The sequence below is a fragment of the Tyto alba genome, unplaced genomic scaffold, assembly GCF_018691265.1.
Source record: "Tyto alba isolate M040663 unplaced genomic scaffold, T.alba_DEE_v4.0 Super-Scaffold_1000006, whole genome shotgun sequence".
Classification (NCBI taxonomy): Eukaryota; Metazoa; Chordata; class Aves; order Strigiformes; family Tytonidae; genus Tyto; species Tyto alba.
The window spans coordinates 2,951,901-2,975,547 of record NW_024881272.1 but is presented as its reverse complement, the minus strand read 5'-3'; the positions used below and the strand labels follow the sequence as shown (position 1 = coordinate 2,975,547).

General features: G+C 46.4%; 2 protein-coding genes across 4 annotated transcripts in view; one reads left to right on the top strand and one right to left on the bottom strand.

Moving 5' to 3' along the window:
- The window catches only part of SWT1 (SWT1 RNA endoribonuclease homolog), a 39,702-nt gene extending 35,483 nt beyond the window's left edge, over positions 1–4,219 (top strand). Inside the window, 1 exon segment of the mRNA XM_042784487.1 lies at positions 3,282–4,219. Coding sequence (XP_042640421.1) covers positions 3,282–3,387 — 106 coding nt within the window. The 3' untranslated portion in view covers positions 3,388–4,219.
- A 1,511-nt stretch (positions 4,220–5,730) lies between these two features.
- LOC104362007 (influenza virus NS1A binding protein) lies at positions 5,731–23,300 on the bottom strand. Of its 3 annotated transcripts, none has more exons than XM_042784515.1 (15): positions 23,060–23,300; positions 16,087–16,334; positions 14,651–14,777; positions 14,159–14,328; positions 14,005–14,080; positions 13,067–13,240; positions 12,549–12,674; positions 11,033–11,140; positions 8,793–8,919; positions 8,020–8,244; positions 7,781–7,902; positions 7,424–7,550; positions 7,209–7,340; positions 6,827–7,000; positions 5,731–6,426 (listed from the first exon to the last, which is right to left on the bottom strand). In XM_042784515.1, the coding sequence occupies exons 3-15, from the start codon at positions 14,759–14,761 to the stop codon at positions 6,173–6,175; spliced, it is 1,926 nt and encodes a 641-aa protein (XP_042640449.1). In that variant the 5' UTR covers positions 14,762–14,777; positions 16,087–16,334; positions 23,060–23,300; the 3' UTR covers positions 5,731–6,172. The 3 variants fall into 3 exon arrangements, with proteins under 3 accessions (XP_042640449.1, XP_042640458.1, XP_042640451.1); XM_042784524.1 differs by having other exon boundaries at positions 14,651–14,773; XM_042784517.1 differs by lacking the exon at positions 23,060–23,300 and adding an exon at positions 16,752–17,015.
- Positions 23,301–23,647: the final 347 nt, after the last annotated feature.

The window sequence follows — 23,647 nt, the reverse complement described above, 5'->3', positions numbered from 1 at the left end:
CCCCGGGGGCTGGGGGCGAGGGCGCCGGGGAGGGCAGGACTGCCCGGCCGACACCCCGGCGGGAGCTCACTGCACCTTTTGCAAACCTTGGCCCTTTCCCCATGTCCTGACAGCCCTCTCGGGCGCCCGTGCCTCCCCTCGCCGGCCGGGCGTCCCGCCTCGCCCTGGAAGCTGCCCCCGAGCCAGCGCGCACCAGGGTGGTTTTGAGAAACCCTCTTGACCTGCTTTAACATCATTTCCAGTTACTGTAGCAACCACGTTTGAATTAACCTGTTGCGCTGGGTATAAAATCTGTGCATGGTATCGTACTGCTTACCATGTTAAGTGTTACTCAGTGGCCACCAGAAGGAAGTAGGGAAGATTTTAATGGAGATAACGGTAACGAAATATAACAAGATATTTTTCTGCGCTGGTTTTTAAGACCTTTTCTTGAAAACTGTGAAGGCACCCACTGCTGCGGAGGGTTTATAACTCGTGCTGCCGCAGCGCTGTGCCGTTCGCTCTTGTTCCCTGCGCAGACGGGACTGACAGCCCGGGTACGCCCGCGGCGTGCTTACCGCCGCCTGCCCGGGGCTGCCCAGCTCGCCGCTGTCGAAACCGAGTCCCAGCGGGTTTGTAGCTGATGAGTGGGGCTCGTTCATCAGGAGGATGGATGTTCTTTTGTCAGCGTAGCTGTGCCAGTGCTTTAGGTTATTGCCAGAGAAATGCTCTACAGTTAGACTGCTTTTTGTGACAGAATTCTTCTCCTGCTCTGTCGGGCTGATCTGTCAAGCTTCTGTTACCTCTGAGAGCAAAAAATGCTGGGAGGGTGTGGTGCATATCCTTTTACAAACGTCCCTTAGTTTGAGCTGTACTAAAAAATACATTTTTGTGTATACATACATATACATACATATATATATACATACATATATATACATACATATATATATACATACATATATATATATATAAAAAAGAAGTTGATCAAGTGGGAAAAAAGCAACTAACAAATCTAGCTGTTGGATATAGATTTGCATCAATACAGACATAGAGCAAATAATAATGTGTGTACATTTGTGCTCAGCATAGTAAAAAAAATATTCCTTCAGAGGCTGGTCTGGTAGCCCTCAGGCTGCACTTGTGTAACTTCACCTTGGTTTATTTCTCTTTTTTTTTGGAGGACCTTTTCAATGGTCTTTTGAGAAAGTATCTTTTGGAAAACCAGAGTTACAGGATGTTTTCTATGTAATCAGGTTTAGATTCCTGTTTTGAAACAGAAGTCTAAGTCAGTGTAGGCAAGAGACTTATTTTGTGTGTAAATGCATTATATGTAAATATGTGAAAGGCGGTTTGAATTGAACCTTCCAAAATCCCGATTCTGTCAAGAAAGCTGATGTAAGTGACCCTTCAGTGCCGACTGGCTTTTAAAACTGCCTTTACATCATACAGTAAAAAGTAAAAAGGGGCTCTGCCTTTTCACTGAGCTGTGGTTTGGCTGGTTTAAGGTGGTCGTATAAAATCCTTGGGTTTAGCAGCTCTAGAGCAAAAGCCACTGCTCCTTCTTGGGTTTTACGGAAATCACCTTTTTGATTACACACATCCCAACCACGCGGTTCGTCTTCTGCCAGATCCCTTTTTAGTTCAAAATCGTATGAAGTTGTATTTTTTGAGTCGGGACACCAGGTTTCAAGCTTTGCAGCCCCCCCCCTTCCTAGCAAGGAAGCAACAAATGACTCGTAGCAGCTGCCGCTCCTCGGAAGGTACGTCTGGCTGGGAGCACCGGCGACGCCGCGGCAGGCGGGACGGCTGAGGGGCGGCGCGGTGGCTTTCCCCGCCGCGCCGCGGGGTGGGAGCAGCCCGGAGGGGGGCCGGGTGCTCGGGGCCAGGCGTGGGCTCCTTTTCCCCAGGGCGGTGTCGGGGAGGGTTTGCCTCCTTTGCACGCCGTGCTCATACAGGCAAGAACAGAAAGATTGGAGCTAATTGTTTAAAAGAACAATTTTTTACGTACGCGTGAGGTCATTTTTTTAAACTGTTAGAATTCAGCGGCTTTACCTGTGGTTGATTACCCCCCCACCCCCCAAGTGCAATAACAAATCTGTTTGCAAAATGCTCAAGCTAAAGTATAGAAATTAGGAATTTTTTTTTAATTTATTTTTTCTTTACGTTTGCCATTTAACTAATTTTACCGTCTAAATTCCCAGCTCAAACCAGAGCAGGCCTTTTGGCAATTTTGCAGCTGGGAAAAAGGCAAACTGCTCAGGGGAGAGTGGTCAAACTCCGTGAGCAAACAAAAGTGCTGCGGATCTGCAGGGGTTCAGCACCTGCACGAGATTTTTATGCAACTAGACATGAGGCAATGACGTCCCGGGTCTGGTCATTTTGCCAGTGTTTATTAAGGCACTCTGCGGGATGGAAGCTTTGGTTTGCTTTCTTTGAGAAGAACATTGAAATTAGGAAGGGTTTTTTTATGTGTCGAACTAGAGTGGCTGCTATTTAAACACCCAGCAGGGTTTGCCAGCCTGCCATGTGTTCCAAAACAGGAATCGCTGTGGTTACTGGAAGCGCATGCTTAGGGGGCTTTTTTGTTCCCCAAAAAAATGTTTCTGACGGTACTTTTTTCTGAGTGCAGGTGTCCCATGTTGAGTATGTGGCCTGAAGTCCCCTTAGGGGGTAGCTAATTCAAACAGTATTTAATTTGTGCAAGCACACGCTTGCGAAATGGTGTCTCTGATTGATGGGTGACACTCTGCAGATTCTCAGAAAAATTCCGGATATCGGGCAAGCGTGAGGGGAACAAGTGCTGCAGCCAGTCGCACCTCGAGTCGGATTATCCCAGAAGCCTAAAATTGGTCTCTGACCGGGTTGTACTTGTGGGTAGAACTTGTTTCTATCTGCAGCACATAAACCTGTAGGAAGTGTATAGTTGATTTGCAGCTCAAACGCATTCAGTAAAAACCAGTAATGTTTTACATCTGAAGGCTCAGTTTTGAGTTGAGGAGACTGAACGAACGTCGGGCAGCTTTGTGGCTCTTGGGCTGTTCCTTTTGAAAGATCCCACTGCAGGATGCAGCTGGGAACATGTAAGGAGTAGCCAGCTCTGTCATAAATGGGATCTCTTGCTATGGAGATAAAAATACATCTGGATTTCCAGAGGCACCGAGTATTCTTTGCTTTTGACGGCGATAAAGCGTGGCATTAGAATCACTTTGAATTTTGTTTTAAAGGGCTCTACGGAAACATTCCTGTCTCTAAAATGGGTCGGTGGTCTCCTGACAGCCTGTGTATCTTCTCTTCCCCAGGGAGCGGTTGGAAGTCGGGTGTTGCCAGCTGGCGCAGCTGGCGCAGGCGCTGGCGCAGGGCCGCGCCTCCCTCCAGGCGGGCGCCAGGAGCCGGGGCTGGCTGTGAGGCCGGCGCTGCTCCCGGGGGGCGGGCGAGGGGGACGCTCGAGGAGCCGAGCTGCTGCCTTCTTCCTCTCGATGGTGCTGCTTGGGTTGAAGGAAAAAACCAAACAACCCAACCCAACCCAACTAGTTCCACACGCACGTGAAATGTCAGAATTTCCGCCGAGGAGAGGAAGCTGAGGGAATTTCGTGTCTCGGGTGAGACACAACTCCGCCTGCTCGTGGTCGCGTGGGAGAATCCACGTCAGGCCTTTGTTTTGCTGATACTTCAGGGGTTTTGCCCTCTTGTCACTTCGGTTGTGACACCCCTGGGCTGGAAGGAAAGCGGCTGAACGCGCAGCCCGATGCTCCCCCTGCAGACACGAAGGACTGGAAGGCGTATAGTGATGAACGGTATCAGGCTTCAGGGACGCTACGGAATGGGGAAAGAAGGGGGAGTCTTTGAAAACCAAAACACAACTCCTCCCCCCGGACCTCTTTTCAGGGAAGAGGGAGGTTTTGCCTTTGTTCAAATAATTAATCCTTGTACAGCAGCACCTGCTCGGAAAACTCTGCTGCCTCAGTGGGGGCTGCCCCACCTCTGCTCTCCCCCCTGCCCAGCTCTTGCTGCCCCCCCACCCCACCCCCCGGGGTTGTTTTTCCAAAACTGCTTTAAGCCACTTTGTAAAAGCCACCCTCAGTGCTGCTGTGGCCTTTAAAGCTACCTCTTCCTTGTATGTATTTGTACAGAGCCGAGAAGACCGGCGAAGTTCTAGAAGTGTTTATTTTGATACTAACTTCCAGATGTGCATTTGTAAGATCTTTATTGTAAAAATATAATTTATTGTTACAGTAAACGGCTGTTAATTCTACCTGGCTGTCGCTTATGGCTGGCTCTACTTGCACTTTGCCTAATGACTGTGGATGCAAATTTAATGCAGTTCTTGCCCCCGGACGCTTGAAAGTCAGAGAAGTGGCTTGGAGTTACTGTCGGAGCCAAATTTGTTTTAAAGGCCGTTTCCACTCCAGCTGGGGGCAACCTGCTTTATGGTCAAACAAGGCACACTGGCACTTTTTATCTTGAATCGGGGAAGTTGGGTCAACTGTGTGTGTCGCTCTGAACCCGCACCCACTTTTGTTACGCTTTTGGGGTGACTCTCCCTGTTCAAATGCACCCAAGCTTTACAGCTGGGAATCATCACCGAATTTCTTTGGTCTGGGTGGCCCTCCTCCTGCCCCTCCCCACCCCTTTTACATGAAATAACCCGCTCAGACAGCAGGGACAGGAGCTGAACTTAATGCCAGTGCTGGGGCGGCTTCGTTCCCTAAAGCTGTGGCCCACTGCTCCAGGAGCAGCTCGAGCTCCTTACCCCACTCTCGGACATTTCTTTTTACCCCGACCTTAGGAACTTTCTTCAAGTTCCCAGGGCCCGTTTCTCATCACTTTCATTTGCAGAGAGCTTGTAGGAAACCGAGCCCGAGAGCAGCCTGGAAGTAGGTAAAGCTCCCCGAGGAGGGGAACACAGGCCCCTCCCTCCATTCTCTCCAGCCCTTTGACCTGTCTCACTTCGACAGCCCCAACTTCTGGTTGGAACCTGCCTCGTTAAAGAAAAGGACACAGAGACACACCAGCGCCAGGCTGGGGCCCGAGGATTTCCCAAAAGGTACCTTTAATGTGTTTGCGGCAGCAGCGAGCGGTCAGTGCTGGGTTTGGCACCCGGGGTTAGATGTGCAGCGCTACACATTAGACACCAAGTCCTCCTAACCAACATTTCAGCCGCAGGAATCGAGAAAGTGAACAAACAACCATAGTACTGTGAGCACATACATATGAAATCAACGTATTCGTGTTCTATCACGCTTGCAGCTTGGAATATTAGAAAAATAAACTTAAGACAGTTACTAATCAGATGAATACAGTGTCATTGCCAACGGGCAAGAGTTTAAAAACCACGAGAACACCCCCACACTGAAGTTTCTGTTTTACAAAGGTTAGCTCACCCCTAGTAACAAAACTGCTGTACAGAAAGCACCCTCCGCGTTTTTTCCTCAAACTAGCTGGAGCCAAAATCATTTTCCCGTCCTCGAGTCTCAGCTCTGCGTGTTCAGGAACCCCCGGCGGCTCCCAGGAGGGTGGTGCAGAGCAGGTTCCGGCTGCAGCGGTAAAGCAGGGGCCTGCTGGCTCCAGGCTGGCTCTGCTTCCATCACCAGGTGTCTGCCATTTCATTTCAACAGATAAAATACTCTGCTGAGTATATAAAAACCGTTATAAAAAGGCAATCGTAAAAGATAAGGTATTGGCAGGCATGTCAGCTTTTTTAATAAAAAAAATAGCCGTTATATCTATTTAAATAAGGCTTCTTGTTACAGATTGTTCCAGTTACTGAAGGAAAACTAGGCCTGATGAAAAAAAAAAAAAAAAAAAAAAATGATCCCCCCCAACCTTCACCCTTCCTGCACCAAGAACACAGCCTACAGGAAAAGTCAGTGAATGTGCAAAGTGACAAAGCAAACACTGGGGGAAGCTCCTGAAATGATATGCCCAGTCTCATTTCTCTTGCATTATCTTCAGAATCTTAAAAAAAAAAAAAAAAAATCCCTAAAACAAAGTTCTAAAATACACAAAACCCCCTTCATCTCCATATTCTTTCCAAAACAAATATGTACAGCACATTAATATGCAATATGCAAAAGCTCTGTGTTGCTGTTGGCAACGTCTATGCCCTCCCCAACCCTATTCATATGTGTACCTCTACTAAAACACAATTACATCACTAAGCCTGTTAGTTTGAAAAGGGAATTTAATTCACTTAAAACTTGTAAATTTTTGTGTAGGGGCTCCATTCATTTGACTCCGGATTGTAGACTTCCACAGTGTTCAAGAATTCATTGCCATCAAATCCCCCAACTGCGTAAATAGTGTTTGCCACCGTCGTAATCCCGGCGTTGCTCCGCGGCGTGGTCATGCTCCCCATCACCTTCCACTCGTTCCTGGCGGGGTCGTACATCTCCACGCAGCTCACCGCGTGGGAGCCGTCGAAGCCGCCTCCCACAAAGAGTTTTCCTACCGAAAGGCAACACAGTGAATGCTTCGCGGCGAAGCGCCGGGCACGGCCCCCTGCCTGGGGAGGCCCAAGCCAGAAAAACCTTGGCCTGCCCTTACAGCAGTGACCCGCGGCGGGTCTCTTCTCACTAGAACTGACTGGAAATTATTTCCAAATGCAAAGCCCAAACTCAAACTGCTGCGGCTGGTGAAGCCGCCCCCGGGGATGTTTTGAAAAGAAAGAGGTGGGGGCAAATGCCCCAAAACGAAACCAACCAGGTTTGTTTTTCTGGTTACAGCTTTTAATTAAAGAACCTGGCTGTGCCTCTGCCTTACTGCCTTGTTTCCTCCCCGAGAAGGAACACAGCCCTGGATTCTACTTGCTTAACACGCCTCACCCGTGGAGCCCGCGGGAGCCTACCGTCACGCACGGCCACGCCAGCTCCCCGCCGCGCCACGTTCATGGGTGCCATCAGGGTCCAAGTGTTGTTCTCCGGGTTGTAACGCTCCACGCTGTTCAGGCAGTTCCACGATTCCGCTCCTCCCATTATGTACAAATACCCGCCCAGCTCGCACACCGCAGACTGGTGCCTCCCTGCAATCAAACGCCAGGAGTCACAGCCCAGCCCAGGAGTCGGGCGCTAGCAGTGTGACACAGCAGCTGAGATTTAATAGAGTTTTTGGGTTTTTGGTTTGGTTTGGTTTTTTTTTTTTTTTTTTTTGGTGTGGTTTGGTCTTAAACCTTGCAGTTTTGCAATCACCCTTTATCCGCCCCCCCCTCCCAGACTACACAGCAAACTTACGGATATTAAGGGGAGCACAGCTCGTCCAAGATTTTGTTACAGGATCAAACACGTCGCAATTCTTAAGTCCCTTTTGCCCATAGGGATCTGACCCACCAACGATGTACAGTTTTCCATTCAGGGCACATACTCCTATAGGAAAGAAGAGTAAGTAAGGTAATAAATGAATAAGCTTTCAAAAACCCCGAGCGGTCCATCGACTGCAGAAGCGATACCTGCGTTGCAGCGATTGGTTCTCAGTTCCGGAACAGGAGTCCAGTCATCTATTTCTGGCTCGTACATTTCTCCACAGCTCAAGTCATCCGAGTGACCGTTTGACCCACCCACAACATAGAGCTGCCCCTAAACGGATAAAAATAAACACCCGCTTCACATCCAAGCACACGACAACTCACACCATCAGCGCTTGGGTAACGGTGTAGGCACAGTTAAGCAATTCCTGCTACCATCGTCTGTCAAGCCATTTTGTCCCGCATCTGCGTGTCCACCAAACGTCCGGCATTTGTGTGCGAAGTGTGTTTGTCCCACCTCCGCTGCCGTGACGTCCCAGTTCACCTGCTCTCCCCACCCACCATTAAAACCGCCATCTGGAACCGAGCTCGCGGCGTCCTCATGGGCGCGAGGAAAGTCCACGTGTCCTTCTGCGGATCGTAGCATTCCACCGTGCGCAAGCACTCCTCTCGGTTATATCCGCCTGAAAGCAAAGGGCCGCGTGAGATCCCTGTTCCTAAAGGTTTGGACGCGGAAGAACCGCCGGCTCCCCCGCGGCAGCCCCCGTCCCCTTTACTGCTGGCAGGGCCCTCCCCTTTACCTGCCGCGATCAGCTTGCCCTGCAGCTCGGCGGTGCCCAGCCCCGAGCGCGCGTACTGCATCGGAGACATGGGCTTCTCTACGACGTCGTCGGGCTGAAGCTCGAAACTCAGGCTCTTCAGCAGCCGCGGCGTGCTCGCGGGGGAGCTCTGCGGGCTGTTACGGCCGTGCAGGAATATCACGCACAGCACCCCGTCCAGCACAGCGAGACACAGGTAGGTGTTGCCTGTCACCGGGAGAAAAGGAGACCACCGATGTAACAATATTTCAGGGGAACTTCACTGGATGCCAACTCGGGGCTTCTGATGACGCTTCTCCCCTTGGAAGTGTGAAAACATTACTTTTTCTAGTTACGGGCTCCAAGCGTTAGCCTAGTTACTGAAATTGCAAGTTTTAGATTATGAATTGAGCGCTCAAAGGACGTAAGGCAGCAATCTCCAGAGGCACCGGGAGAAAGTCTCCTCGCACGCACGCACGCACGCAGCAAACGGCTCCGTTAACTAGAGACTGCCCTGCCTGCTTCGGGCTTTCTGGGGAAATCACCCCCACGCACGGGATCGGGGCGGCCCTGCCCATACGGAACCGAGAGGTGAGTGATGCCCCTGTGGCCCCGGTTACTTCAGGAACCTCCCACCGATTACTTAACTTGCATCATCGGTAAGAAAAAGCCCTTCTGCATTCCTACAGCTGCTGAAGGAAATCCCCAGGGAGTGGGAGGTGGGAGGTACACAACACCGGACGCATCTTTAGACAAACCCTGCCTCGGTTACTCACTTGAAGTTTTCTCTGAAGCAATGATTTTCCACTCGTGTTTAGGACTCTGAACAGTAGCATTTGGAGAAAGACTTCCAGAGGAGCTGCTACTAATCTGCTTGTGATCATTCTCACGTGGTGGCTTCTTCTGCAAAATCAAAAGGCAGCTACAGAAACCTAGCCAGAGACTACACCTCCTTCCACCTTTGCTTCTCTGAGCTAATGGGTAAGTACTCAAGAGAACACTCCGTCTACCACCTCCGCAGAGCGTCATTTATAGCACACCTAAATTTTCAACAGAACGTCTTGCCCGCTCAGCGACAGTGGCCCAAAACCACCCTACAGCTTATCTCGGGGCTCCTCTCATCCTGCGGCTGCAGCTTTATACTGCTGGTGGCTGACCAGAAATCATGTCAAACTCCTAGAAGAGAGTACGTGTTACTAGCAGGATTTTCAAACGTAAGGAAAAACCTACGTCCATGTGGAGAGAACTGATCTACAAATTGGCAGCCTCACTCGCAAGCTCTGCTTCTGGAACTTGAGTTAATTATGTAACGCTTTCTGGAAGTGAATTAATCATTCTCTTCGTTCCCTGAAGACAAATTAATTTCGCCTCAGTTCCCCTCTGTGCTCAGATTAGCCGTTCCTTGGATTTTACTCCCTTGAGACTTCCCACTAACGGGAGATTTCTGCTTTCTTTTCTTCTTCAATTAAATTTATACTGTAGCTTACATTATTTAAAAAAAAAAAAAAAAGCAACAAATTTCACCCTTCAGATTACATTGCACAGTAGGTTGGGTGGTTCAGGCTCTTCCTGAATCCCAAGAACCAAACACAAGCGGTCACCACTGCGTCTGTTCTGTTCAGCAGCAAGGTTTGTGACCACAGCACCAAGCTTGCGATGCTCGCACAGTTCCCTCGAGTCTGATCTCTATGGAAACTGTCGTAAGACTTCTGAAATACATCCCCTAACTCAGATAACCTTACACCGAAGAGTCTGACTGCTAGACTCGGCTCACCATGAAAGTCAATTCATTCGCAGAGAGAATTTTTGTTATCTCTGGATCTTCATCCGATTAACAGCTTATTCTCTGATCCTTAAATTGACCCCACAGTTAGGGAAATTACAAACTTTTGCAATTCAAAAATGTACACGTTACAATTTTTCCAGGACTGTCGTCCATGGGTTTTCTAGTGTTTGTTCTCTCAACTGTTTAGAATGTCTGAAGTTGGCAATTATTATCAGAAAGGATTTTTAAAAAGAGAAAGTTGAGAACTATCAGCCTTATCTCTGAAAATGAACTTTCTGAACGTTCCCCTCTCGGCTTCTAGGTATTACAAGGTGTAGCACCCAAAGGTGGTGAAGTCTGTGGAGGCTTACTCAAAACAATTAAGAAACTGAAAAATTAGCGGGCTTTTCATTTTCCTCTTTTCACTTCTAAAATCCATGTTCCAGGATGGAGAATGTTTTAGATAAGCATTAGCTAAAAATTTCAAGTACACTTTCGTATCTGCACATTCCACTGTTACAAGTTAAAATATTCCAATATATTTTCTTCTAACTCGGTGAATTTAAACAACCTTAATTTGCATAAAGCAACTGATAATTAGCCCTTTTTTAGCCTTTGTTTCTTAAACAGCCTCCACTGTGCTAAGCCATGTGTTTTTCAGGAGTTGCAAATAATTACATCTGGCTAGAAGTAAAACAAAGAAAAAAAAAAAATCTCAAAGCCCAAGACTTATTCGTACCCAGTCAAAGAATTGGCTATCTCTAGATCAGAAATTCTCTACTGCTGGTTTTCCTGAAACCTCCCTCCCTCAGCACCAGTGCAGCTGAACAAAAGAAATGGACGCTGGCAGCCGACGGCTTGCAACTTACGCTCGGGATCTTTTTCTGTGCTGGAATTTAGGAGATGCATTCTCCAGTGCAAGCCGAGCAGTCCGTGATTCTCTACAGTCTCCCGAGTATCTCTACAAAGCCGCAGCTGACTGCTTTCCTACCTCCTCTTTCTCCTAACAGCCTATGATTTAACTTGCAGTCAAAGCTAACGCACTCTGTTGCTTTGCAAAGGCTGAGCCAGTCGGCCGAAGCACCAGGAGCAGAGACTAACCGTCGCCTCCAGCAGTTTCCACACCTCCTCGCCACCTGCCTCTCCATCAAAGCTACCGCTGCGCCCTCTGCCAGAGTACGCAAGACTTCAGGTGTGCTGTAAACTGCTCCAGTCTACCTGGGGTTACCTGAGACTGTCTGCAATTTGTACCTGCACAAACTGAATGTGGTCATCATCACTGCCATACACCTCAGCCTGTCCATCTAGCAGATTTCCATCAAGCAGCTTGTGATCAGCTGAGTAGTACAGCGTTTGAACCTGCAAAAACAACAACAGAATACCCATGTGGCTACCGTCTCCATTGCTACTTAGCTACAGGCAGATTACAAAAGGCAGTCGCCAGCATACTTCTCGTCATCTCATCTCAATCTAGCAGAATGACAAAACTAAAAGGAAGCAGATGTCATGGTGGCAATCTTCAAACAGGGGATGAAGGCTCCTTACTTTCTCAGCTTGAGAGAAATCTTCGTTTTCCAAGGGACTTCTACTGTTTTTCCAGCACAGAAACATTAGACAAGCAAAAGGCACATTAATTCGCAGAATTACACAAATTCACAATCTCATGCAAGCATTTTCGTTATCCCCGCAAACAAGTTTTCTGCTTTGAAAAGTACACATATTTATCTCGATCAAAAAAAGTCAAGAGAAGCCAACAGTGGACTCTAAAAGAAAGGTACGGGAATGAGGGAAGGCAACACAAACTCAAGGTCTGGGGGAAACTGTTGTCCCAACTAAGCATCAGATGCAACTGTGTCAGTGTCATGCATCTGAATTTCAACATGATCAAAGCTTTTAAAATGCGTTTTTCCAAGAGGAGATACACACTTGAGAATACACGACAGTATCAACATGTACTTTTGCCTATACAAGTGCTTCCGAAGATCTATCGTGTTTGTAATAACAAACTTGGAAACTGCTGATGTTCCATGGGTTTTTGTAAAGTCCATTTTCTCTAGCCAATTAAAAATTTAGACTCCCCGCTAATTTTTCCATTAAACACTGCCCAGGCTACATCTAGTATTAGTATTCATGAGTAAAGCCATTTAATAACACACAACTTTCAAAATAACGCATCCTGTAAAGGAGTAAGTAAACACCATTAAATCATCATCATCGTTCTCTGCCCACAGCGGATTTTCTTAGGAGAAACTGGGGCAGGACTGCTGCTTCTGTACGTGTCAATACACTTGAGGTTTCTTCTTGGTTCTTCAGCCTTGGTATCCTAGTTTTGTTAATAAACCTATGGGGAGATAAATCAATGGGGAGGAACAACCATTAGAAGCTTTTATCTACTTTGCATTTACAAGCAAAACCTGCAAAGGAAAACATCAAGAATCTACGGCAAGTTTCAGTACCACCTCCCCAGTTCTAAAGCAAGATACACGCCACTTTGAGGTTACTATACAGCACGTAGTGAGCAAAAAAGGAAAGCGGAAGACCAGACTGAACAGTTCATTCAGCTCACCTGAACACCCCCCCAGTTTCTCAGCTTAGGGGTACCTACAGTAAAATTTAAATTCTTTAGGGTCATAGTTAAAAAAGTGAAAAAATAAAAAAATTAAAAGAAAAAGGGATCATCCTTCATATTGACTGTTTGTTTGTTTTTTTTTTTTTTAAAAAAAAAAAAAAAAAAGAGATGTTTAATCCCATTTTCTTAAAGACTAACCTCTTCCATTAGATCTTCCAGACTGTCTCCATTCTCCCAGATGCTGCGCTGGACCCAGTTGATTACCTTTGTGTACAATTTGCCATTGCTGGGTAGGCCAACATTGTCTTCCAGCATTACTTCAAGCTTGAATTAGAAGAGAAAAAGACGATTTACTCTATAGGTATTATCTTTCTATTTGTAGCATACTGGACTTTATGTAGTGAGCATGACTCTCTTTACCACGGAGCTAGAAAACACCACCTACGAGGAGCTTTCAGCCTATGCCACTGAAACTAGGAAGCACATTTAAGTACAACTGGAGCTATCTCTTGTGCTTCGAGAGGATGACAGTACGTATTCTCTAGAGTTAAGGTTCACAGTAGTATGAATATTGTACAGATCCAGAGTTTTCCCACTGATGGTAAAAATCCGTACATTAAGTTTTCCTGCTCTCAAAAAGGAAGCCCTAATAGTTGCTCCTTGGGTTGCTTTCTGGAAATCACATACCAGAAGGAAGTCTACAAGCTTAAGCTAACCTTTAACCGAGGAAGTTTGAGAAATTCTTCCTGTTCGGAAATCTGTAAAAGATGTTCTTGTATGTAGCCATCGATCCTGTTCAACAAACGCGAGTCTCCCATACAACTGGCAAAGTTTCGGTAAGAGATGCAACTCTGAACATCCATCTTGGAGAGCAAATAGTCACCACAAACCTTTTAAGATAAAAGGCTGCATCTTAGTTGACAAGCAGACAAGATTTTTATATGTTTAAATTATCCATCCAGCAGCAGCTGTTTGCTAACTGCCGAACAGGGACTGCCTGTTGTCATCCCCACCCCGTGCTAGAGCTGGAAACAAAATGTTCCATAGGAACACGCACACATTGAAAGCAAAATTCATACGCACTTGAAAGCTACTCACATATACAGACCCCGTGCTTTTCTACTCAACACCTACTCAAGGCAGCTTATCTGCAGCCAAGTGAAGATGAGGATCCCAATTCCCCTGTCAAAGGTATCCCCACTTGCAGCAAGACTAAGTATTTCTAAAGCCAAGCGCTACCAAACCTCCGTTCAGGAGGGTGTGGATTACTCTTTTTTTTTTTTTTTTTTCACGTGTCACTGCCACAGATTAACAGGTTGAATTATGCCCCCCAGTGCAACCAAGCACAGCACCGCTTGCTTCCACCAACCTGAAGGTAAGTGAGCAGCCGCGAATCAGAAGCCCTTTCGCTTACGCAGGTGCACAAATACCAAACCTGGCTTCAGAGGACCCTTCAGCACAAAGGTGAGGCAGGTGGAAGCGATACATACTGATGGCACTCAAATCAATACAATGTTAACAACCACCTAAAGCAGCTTATCCACTCAGCACGTTTTCCCACAGAATCATTTTTTCCCTCATCAACACCAAAAAGCATAATGCTGTCACAGCCTGAGAAAGCAGAACGGACTTTCAAAAGAGCTGAGAACTGTACCTGCTTAACTCTCTCCATCTTCAACTTCTTTGCTGCAGAGTATACATCTTTCACCAGTTCTTTATCAGCTTTTAACCTATTAAAGAAATAAATTTATCTGTATTATTTTGATTTTTTTAAAGTCTACTCTCTAGTTTCTGTGAAAACCACTTACTGAGCAGTGTAGGCATAATTCAACAGAACTTCAACAGCTTCTGGATTGAGATCATCGAATTTAACGTGGGAAATTCCATGAGAATCGCTGTCACTGTTGAAGATTTCAAACAGGTAGGGACTGCAGCAAGCTAGAACGGCTCGGTGCGCCAACATCTCATGTCCACACACCTTTATTTAAAACACAAATAAGAAACCCACGCTACTAAGAATTTTTTTAAAGTACATTTGTATTACAATAGTGTAAAGGCCTACCCAAGTGAATGTCACAGTTCAAATCAGTTTTTCAAATCAAGAGTCTCCAATTTACGTCAGCTGAAGAAAATGTTAGCCTCCCTTCTCTCCAAGTAGATCTGATTTTTTTTTTTTTTTTAGTATGCATTTTTCAGAAAAATCAGGTTCTAAAATCTCATGCCTCACACTCAATGAGGCACAAAGCATTACAAAAAACCCCACTGCCTTCAACCACCACACTCGGACAGAAAAAAGGTACCTGGAGGCGGACATCGCAGAACTGACCACTCTTACGTAAGGCATTTAGTTTGGCAACAGATGACTCGATGAAGTTTTCATCTTCAAACATCAAATATCCGTTAGGAATCATTTTGGTGTTGGTCTGGCTGAAAACAGAGTGTATAAAGTTTACAGATATGACAGCTTGCTTCAGTAGAGAAGTACTGTTAACACATTGTTTGCAAATGAACATTCATGGGGAATTTAAAAGAAAAAAAAAAACTCAGAAAGAAGCCTAGAAGAGTACTGCTGCTGAGTACGTGTTGACAACAACCCTTCGAATTGACTGAATTCATGATTTTTAGAGACTGAGGCCACAACTTTTCATTTATCCACATCTCTTCAGCAGGTACCAACTCCAGAACTACATGCTGAACCTGCGCTAGCTCCACGGGAGCGAGCTGGAAACCGCTGGATCGCACAAGAAGCTTCATTCCCCTTGACAAAGAGCAGCACTGCATGAGATATGTCAGAGCGGTCAGCTTCATTTTTCACACAGACCCAAAAATCAGCTACACTGCAAAATAAGAACTGAGAATTTAAAGTAACGGGTGAAGTAGAAGAAGAGCTATGAAAGTTATTTTTAATTTACTTTTATGAGTAATGACTTCATTAAGTATTTTAGACTAGCTAGAAGTCATGCAGGAACATTAGCACCAACAGAACAGACAGAATTAAATACCTTCTGAACAACAACCGTGTATTTTAAGTCATCATGAAGCTAAAACAACTTCCCCTGAAGATCTTACCCATATACAAACACACCACCTCAGGTAAATTGGACCAAGACTGATAAAGTAACTTCAGGAAACTAAGTTTTGAATTTGGAAGCTATTTTATAGCTCATTTAATTGATTCTTTTTTTTTTTTTTAGTTTTAGGGAAAGTCCACTTTCCAAATAGGAAGCTAATCAAGAATGCTATAATATGACCCTCAGGTGACCTAGTGAATTTGAAATAATAATAGTTAAAAAAAAAAAAATTTGTAAGTTTGAGCTGCTAACATATGCATAAGTATACTTTCCTCAACAATTTCAAATGAAAAAATGTGAGATCCTACTAATGTTACCAGCAATAACAATTTTTATTTCCATCTGAAGTTTAAGAATATTCTGAAGATGAGGCTAAACAAGAAAACCCCCAAAATAGAAAAAAAGTGGATAGCAAAAAATAGTAATAAAAATTGCAAGGCCCACATAAAATAATTCTAGTATTAATCCATTTATTTTAAATCCACTTGCTACTGAAAGCATTTTACCCTAAAGTGGCAACAATAACCTTACTTACAAAAATCATTATCCATTTGTATACTTTTATTTGTTGGGTTTTATTAAAATAAGGACAGCAAAACTTTAAAGTCGCAGAACTTCAGCAAAAGTATTAACTATTGTATATGTAGCTAACAGTATCAACTTACCTAGCAAATATATTACTGTAAATTTTCAAATGGGAGATCTTAAAATAATCCAATGGTATCACTGTGTTAAAACAGAGCACTTCTGTTTCAGTATCTTCTGACAGGGAAGATGCTTGTTGAAATGCAAAAGCAGACGGGTCTTTGCAGCTGCAATACGGATTCCAAAACTATCAGGCTTGAAGATGATGTAATAAAGTCCTTAAGAGCTATAGACATGAATTTCTTCTGTGATAATCATGCATCATAATCTGAAATAAAGGAGAAGTTATCAAGTAAGGACAGCAGATAGGTACTACCATGTATTTCAGATGAAACTTTAATAGTGTCTTGAAGTAGAAGCTCCTGACCCTAGCAAATATGTTTCTCTTCACAAAAAGAAAAGAGCCTGAAAAATCCCCTACTGACACCAATCCATTCTTCTGCCCAACAGGAGGCCAACCACATCATTTTTTATACCCACAGAGACAAGATAGTGGCTAAATTAGTGCTGAGAGAAAAATTTGGAACAGCTGAATCCCATTTTTTGGACAATTCCTTACCAACTCCAACCTTCAGCACTTCCTGTATCTAGATCATTATTGCTTGCTTACACAAGTAGGTAATGCTTAAGTAACACAACAAAAATGCTAAATTTTTAAAAATAAACCAATCCACACGCCTCCTACCTTTTGCTGTCCCTGTGCTCATCTACTTATATCCTTCTTCTACTGAATGCCTAAAACGGACTGAAGATGGATTAAGGACATGTCTGAAATGACTGGGCATGTCTCCAGTCTTCGGTGCTTCCAAAAAAATTATCAAGTCAGAAATCGCTATTTCAATGATAACTTCCTCTGATCAAAAGCCTCTTTGCTACCCTGTGAACAGAATCTGTTACGTTCTGGTCAGGTTCGGCACTGGCAGCCCAGACTGGGGTAGCTCTGTTGGGACTCCGCACGCGGGTGGGCTGTTTATGCCGGGCTTTTTCGGGGAGGGGAGGAGGAGGAGGAGCAGAGGGGAGGGAACAGGCAACAACCACCCACTCTGGAATTTTCCATGACCCTGATGCCACCTCAGGAAAACATCGATCACTTCATCCACTTGAGTTCCCTGCTGCAGTTCCAAAACTATATTTGTATCTACAGATTAAATGCCACACTGGGAATCGGGTTTCCTAAAAATAGGCGCAGCTCGTTTCTCCTTGTCAAAAATGTGAAGAGTCACCTGCGTTGTAGGCAAGGGAGCCTCGCGGCCCGCCTGCCCGGCCAGCGCTCGCACGGGGCCCGTTCTGGCAGGAGCTGTGCCTGCCTTGGTCTCCGAGGAGGAGCAGCCCAAGCGCCAGGCTGGGTCTCAGGAGCAGCGGGGAGCATCATCCCACAGCACAGCCGCTCCCCAGGAAAGCTGCTCCCAGCCTTAACAGCTTCTTGCAACCCTGAAGACAGAGCATTTCAGCCAGCAGATAACCATGTAGAAAGAATTAATGTTAACCGAGTTTGGCTACTAGACACAAACATGCACGTACAGAGAAGGAAATGCCTGCTCTGGGGCAGTGGCGGTGTCTGCCTAACACCGTACCCCCAAACACGGGGAGGACTACGGGAACAGGGCCCCGGGGACTCCCGCCTTCTACAACTTACTTTAATGACAGCATGCTTTGCTAGGAAAAAAATCTCAAAAGATCAAGTGTACATTCTTTTTATAATCCTGCAGGCAAGTTATGAAACTGAAACCAAGCTCTATTTACCAAATATTGTTTAACTAAGCATTTGGAAGTCAACGCTTCTCTTGGTGGTACAACTGGTAGAACCATTTCAGTTTCTAAAGCAATCCAAACGTTTCACTTCTCAAACACACAAGCAAACAGTCTGATGTCCACACTTCCCCAACAGATTCACCTCAGCTGGAACATTCTGCTGTTCAAAGACCCAGAGGTATTATTTCAACACAAGTGTTGCAATGAATTATCTTATAAAGAAAGTTACAAGAATTTATCGGAAGTTATGCTTCACCAAGACTATCCACAAACATACAAGAGAATTACCACCAAGAGACCTCTGACTTTATCATTTTGGATTTTAAACCTTCCATTTCTGTTGTAGGAATTATCCGGGCAGGATGGCCAGACTTAGCTAGCCAAAAGCAAACTACAGCGGGCACCTCAAAAGGAAAGCCAAGGGGGGCAAGCTCTGCGTTCCAGGCAGGAGTTGCACCGGGCGGTGGGTGCAGCGACAGACCCTTTTGGTCCAAGCCAGTCACCACCTGCCTGGTGCTGAGCAGCAGGCGACACGTCGCACACCAGATCACCCACCTCGCTCGCACCGCTTTACACCAGCTGCTTCTCAACTGCCACATCTCTCAAAGAAGTTCTGTGGTTAACGGAGTAGAGGTCCGGAATCACCAAAGCAAATTAAACATACATATTGCTACCACAGTTCAGACAAACAGGCCACCGGCCCGCTCACGCATCCCATTATGCATTCCCCTGTTCAATATTCACTGGGATTGCTGTTAATTACCGGTGCTGAGGCTTTGGGGAGATTTCAAGTTCCATGACAACTATTCAAACAATTTCAACTAAATTCCAGAAACGTCCTCGCTCGGTTTAGATCTCTGGGCATGTTTTGTCATGTTCTGCTGTAACAGAAAAACTTTATTTCAAATGCAGTGTTTTAACTTTGCCCGATGTACTTGCTTATGACCTCCAAGACCTAAAAAGGACATCCAAAATAATTCTGGATTGAAATGGCAGATTTGTCTTCTGAAGTCCTCCTTTGTGCATCAGGTCAAAACCACACATTTTGCACTGATGCACCTAACAGTATGGTCCAATCTTAATATCTAGGAATTTGAACACCTTAATTCTTGCCACACAGTTTCAATACTGTACTGTGTGAACCATGGTTAATATTAGTACTCAAAAATGGTGTTAAATAGCACAGGTATATTTGTTACTTTCTGCCTTCTTTTTGGTTTGATATACTACTGCTAGAACAAAGGCCAAACGGTCAAAATTCAACGAAAAGGCAAGAATGCTGCCTTTTCTGCATTACAGGTTATAAACAGGTACTGCAAACAAATTCCTTTCTTAAATTAGTTAAAAAACATCTAAATCACTTTGTCATTACCTTTTCCCCCAGCTTGCTTACACTCCCTTCTAGCTCACCACATCAAGAACTGTCATCAGCTTTTCTAACAATTTTCCAGGATTTTGAATTATTTTAAACCAAGTGTGATGTTCACAGATCACTGTCAGCCAGGTAAAGTAGGAAGTCTGATGCCTCAGAAATTATTACTTTGCAGGTTCCATCAAAACACACTTATTTAAACATGCTAAAGTTAGAGAATTAGCATTCCAGCATGAGAACAACACATTCCATTTGAGAAAATTCTTACTTGAGAGCAGGCCTATTTCCTCCACTTATTTTTAAAATAAAGGCAAAAATAAGAGCGATGTATAAACTCTGGATTTCCATTCTAGTTTTAATAATAAAGACTGATACTGGTGCTGAGCCTGGAGACACCACCTTCGACGAAGAGTGGATCACGCGAGGTGTAATACTGCAGAGGACTGAGACAGGCCAGAAGCCACGGAGCATACTTGGCCATACCCAAGCAGAGGAATGCCAGTGCTCAGATTTCTGCCCAGTTGCTCGATTTAAACGTAATTGTGTTTAATGATTGTGTTTCCTAAACACTTACTGTTATGCACAGACGGAGATTTTAATTTGCTATGTATGTGTACCACTGGACCATGAAAGAGTCACGGCTCATAATACACTCAGAGATAAATTCCCTGCACATAACTGACTCCCACAGCGGAAACTTCTTACCCTTTAAACTCATCTTTCCCTTTCACTGTCTATATGTTTAAAGGTGCATTTAAGAAGACTCACCTAACTGACGATACTAAGTCTTCTCATCCTTCACTACGCTATCCTCTTATATGTATCTTGCAAATACTACTGAAACATGATTAGCTCAGTTACAAGAGCAAATAGATGTCATCATTAATGCACTTTAAATTGTCAACTGTGTTTAGAATTTAGGATCTGCTCATCCCAATTTTTTTTTAAACAGCGGTTCACTGCAGAAAACCTTCCAACATTGAAAAACCTGCTGCCTGACGATTACTGTTGAATTTCTCCAAGATCTAAAGCCTGTTCCCATGCCCCAGGTCTCTGCCCCGCAGAGCCCCTGGCAGGGGATGTACGAGCTGGGGTCTCAGGTGAGGTACCGAGGCAACTGGTCCCAGAGCCGCCCACTGAGGCAGAAGCCGCCTTGCCCATCACCTAGCACCACAGGCCATACTTATTTTTCCTCCCAGCTGAGAACTCTCATCTTTTGCATAGTCCACTGGTACTTTCCATGGGCAGTATTTAATTGAAAAAGTAAACAAAGCCCTTGCTTGGTGCCAATTTTGCACGAGCTTTTTTGGTCAGATTAAGGTATTACCTCTTTAACTCACAAGTAAAACACTAACTTGCAGGAGATACGTTTTAATCTTTTGATTAAAAGTCAATACTTGATGCAAGGATGGACACTTGATTGACACTTGTTGGTACAGTGAAACCAAAATGGAATTTAACACCACGTTTGGTGCTTTTTAGCTGCTGTGAGCTTTCTGGCTTTTCATAGCCCAGTTCAGAAGAAGTGCAGCTCACACCTACAACTACTCGTAGTCCACTACCTCCATCAGAAGCTAAACCCAGACACCCTCAAAAATTTTCTTTCATACATTAGCATTTATTTACGGTAAAAAACCCACAATCTTCTCACGTCTGAGTTTGCATTTGGACAAAACATCATGGGTCAAGCCACGTAACAACATACTTTACACCACTAAACAGGCTCAACTACTTTACACCAGTGATTTAAAATAAGAATTGTAGAATTTGTATCAATTTTAGTGTGCGTACTCACTTTTCAGTTGTTTTCCACTAAAGATTTAGTCTCACTGATAACCATGACTTGTAAACAAAATTGTTGTGTTTCACTGCAAATCAGCCTCAGCTGTGCTCCCACCCTGACAGTGAGGAGAGAGGGAGAATATTTGCTACCACCAATTAAGAATTAAACGGGAAGGAAGTAGCACTGTGGACATTTTCCAAAATCTTTTACACGTAATCCAAGAAGATGTAATGCTTGGACTGTCTTCTACAGAGAGCAAGCCTAGAGAGTTCTTTCAAACACGCATTTACGTATGCAGCCTTCAAAAATTTATAAGCAGCACGTTTTATGCATGAATGTTACTGCTCCTTCAGCTACTACTCTCAGCTGTAACACACCAGCTGCCCATTTAGTACTTGCTATCCTCCCAAGCTCTTTCCCCGAGTCTTAGCACTGGTCATTTGGTGTCCCCCCCTTCCATACTGGTTCTGCATTTCCCCTTCTCCTTTTCCATGCTGTGCTTCTTTTGTTGTTGTAATAGTCTTTAGCTACACCACTTTCTACCTTCTGCCTCACATGCACTCTCAAAATCTGAGCTCTCTCCTTTTTTCTCTCTTTTCCCCTCCATATGGGTTTTTTTTTTCTACTAACACACTTCCCACAGTTCTTCAAACATCTGTCACACAACCAGCAAACTGCTGGTTTTGTTGTTTGTGTGTCGTCGTTGCCTCCCACCCCCCATTCTGTGCAGTTCTTTCCTTTCTTACCATCTCCTATTCCTTAAGAACTCAAGCTGAGGAAAACAAAATTAGACCTATTCAGAGTCGCTGAAGTACCATTTCCTAACTGGAAAGTATTCCCCGACTGTTGCATCCTGTGCTTCAGGAGTCAGACTTGTGGCTACAAAATCTGCTTTCTAAAATTAAACCGCTCTGGCCATCAAAGCACCACATCCTGCTTGGTTTCTTATTTTGTAGATCCCTGACAGAAGAGAATAAATGTGGTGTCTACACACCCAGAGCTGAAAACAAAAAAACCCCTCCCCTTCACAAGCCAGGACAAATAAGGAGAGTGACATGATACCAAATTTCCACTAGTTTATCACCACTCAGTCTTGCTGTTCTTCTCTTTAGTAAGTAACTTGGTTGCCTCACCTCTCACTCCGTCAACGTTTTCCGCCCTGCGTGAAATCGTAACCAATTCAGCTTTTGTGTCTAGAGTGAAGAACCAGTGAAGATGTTTCCTACCTTGAAGCACCTCTGAAAAATTCTAAAAAAACCTGCTGGAAATTTGTGCGTGCAGGCAGGAAACGCTGCGCTTCTCTCCCCGCCTCGCCCCCTCCCAAAAAACCCCGCTGCTCATTCATACTCATCACCTCTCTCCAGAAGCACTAATGTGGCCTGACAGCTACTGTTTTGGCTGTATTCTCTCTTATTTCCTAGAGCTGGTAGAGATGACAGGGAGGGTCGTGACATCGGCAACCGGCTGTCAGCGCACGTTTGCCACCCCGAAGCGGCTGTTTCCTTCGCCCCAAGCCCAGGATTCCCCCCCCCCCCACACACACACACACACTTCCCAGGAAGGGATTAAGAAAAGTGCCACTACGCGATTGACTGCAGCGTGGCGCTGGCATGGGCGCGCAGGCAACGCCTGACCTTGGAACAATACCCACGCGTGTGGGGGAACAGCTTGATTTTGTGGGCTGGGATTACACGGCGTTCCCCCCACCCGCGGCAGCCCCCCGCGGGACGGCGGCCGGGAGGGGATTGAGGGGGGGGAGAGGAGGGGGGGGAACATCAATCTCATCCGGGCCGTTTCCACAACTTCACCCGGCGGAGCGCGGCAACTTCCGAGATTTGGCCAGCCTCCGAGCAACCGCCCCCGAAACAGGCAACGAGAAGCCGCGGGGCCGAAGGGGGCTCCGGCTCCCCCGGGCCGTGGGCGCGGGGAAGGGCACGGTCCCGCGGGGAACGGCCCCCCGCCGCCCGCCGCGCCGAGCGGGGAACAAAGAGCCCCCGGAACTCATGGCCGACACCCCTCCCCACCCCCCCCACCCCCCCTTCCCCTCACGTCCCGCGGGGGCCCGACCGCCGCCGCCCCGCCGTACCTGGTGCCTCTCAGCGCAGACGATGCTGTTCATATTGGGAGCCTCCAGGCTGAGGGGGAAGCCGACGCGGAGACGCAGCCCCAGCCGCCCGAGAAGAGGGAAAGGGAGGGCGAGGCGCTTGAGGAGGGGAGCGGGAACACGGCACCCACGGAGGCGCGGCCGGAACGGCGGGATGCCCCCCTCACACACCCACCCACCCACCCACTCACCCCGCCTGCGCAGCGCGGCTCCGCACCCTGTAACCCTCCGCCTCCGGCGGGGCGGGCGGGAGGCGGCGCACGAGCAGAGCGCATCGCTCCGCCGAGAAACGAGTCCGGCCGCACCGCTCCCGGCGCTGGGGCGGGGGGGGGGGGGGGGGGGTTGTGATGCGGCCGCCTGAGGCGCCTCCGCCGGCGGGAGCGGCGGGCGGGCGGCGGGAGCTCCTCGGCGATGGGTTCCTCTCAGCGCTCGGAGCTTGTCGTTCAAGGCAGCCGATCTGCTTAACCCCAAAACAGGGTGTTTAACGCTAGAAACTCCGCCTGGCAGCCCGCCCTGCGTGCGCGGGGCCAGGCTGAGCGCCGGCCGCCTCAGGCCCCAGCGCCCCTGCGT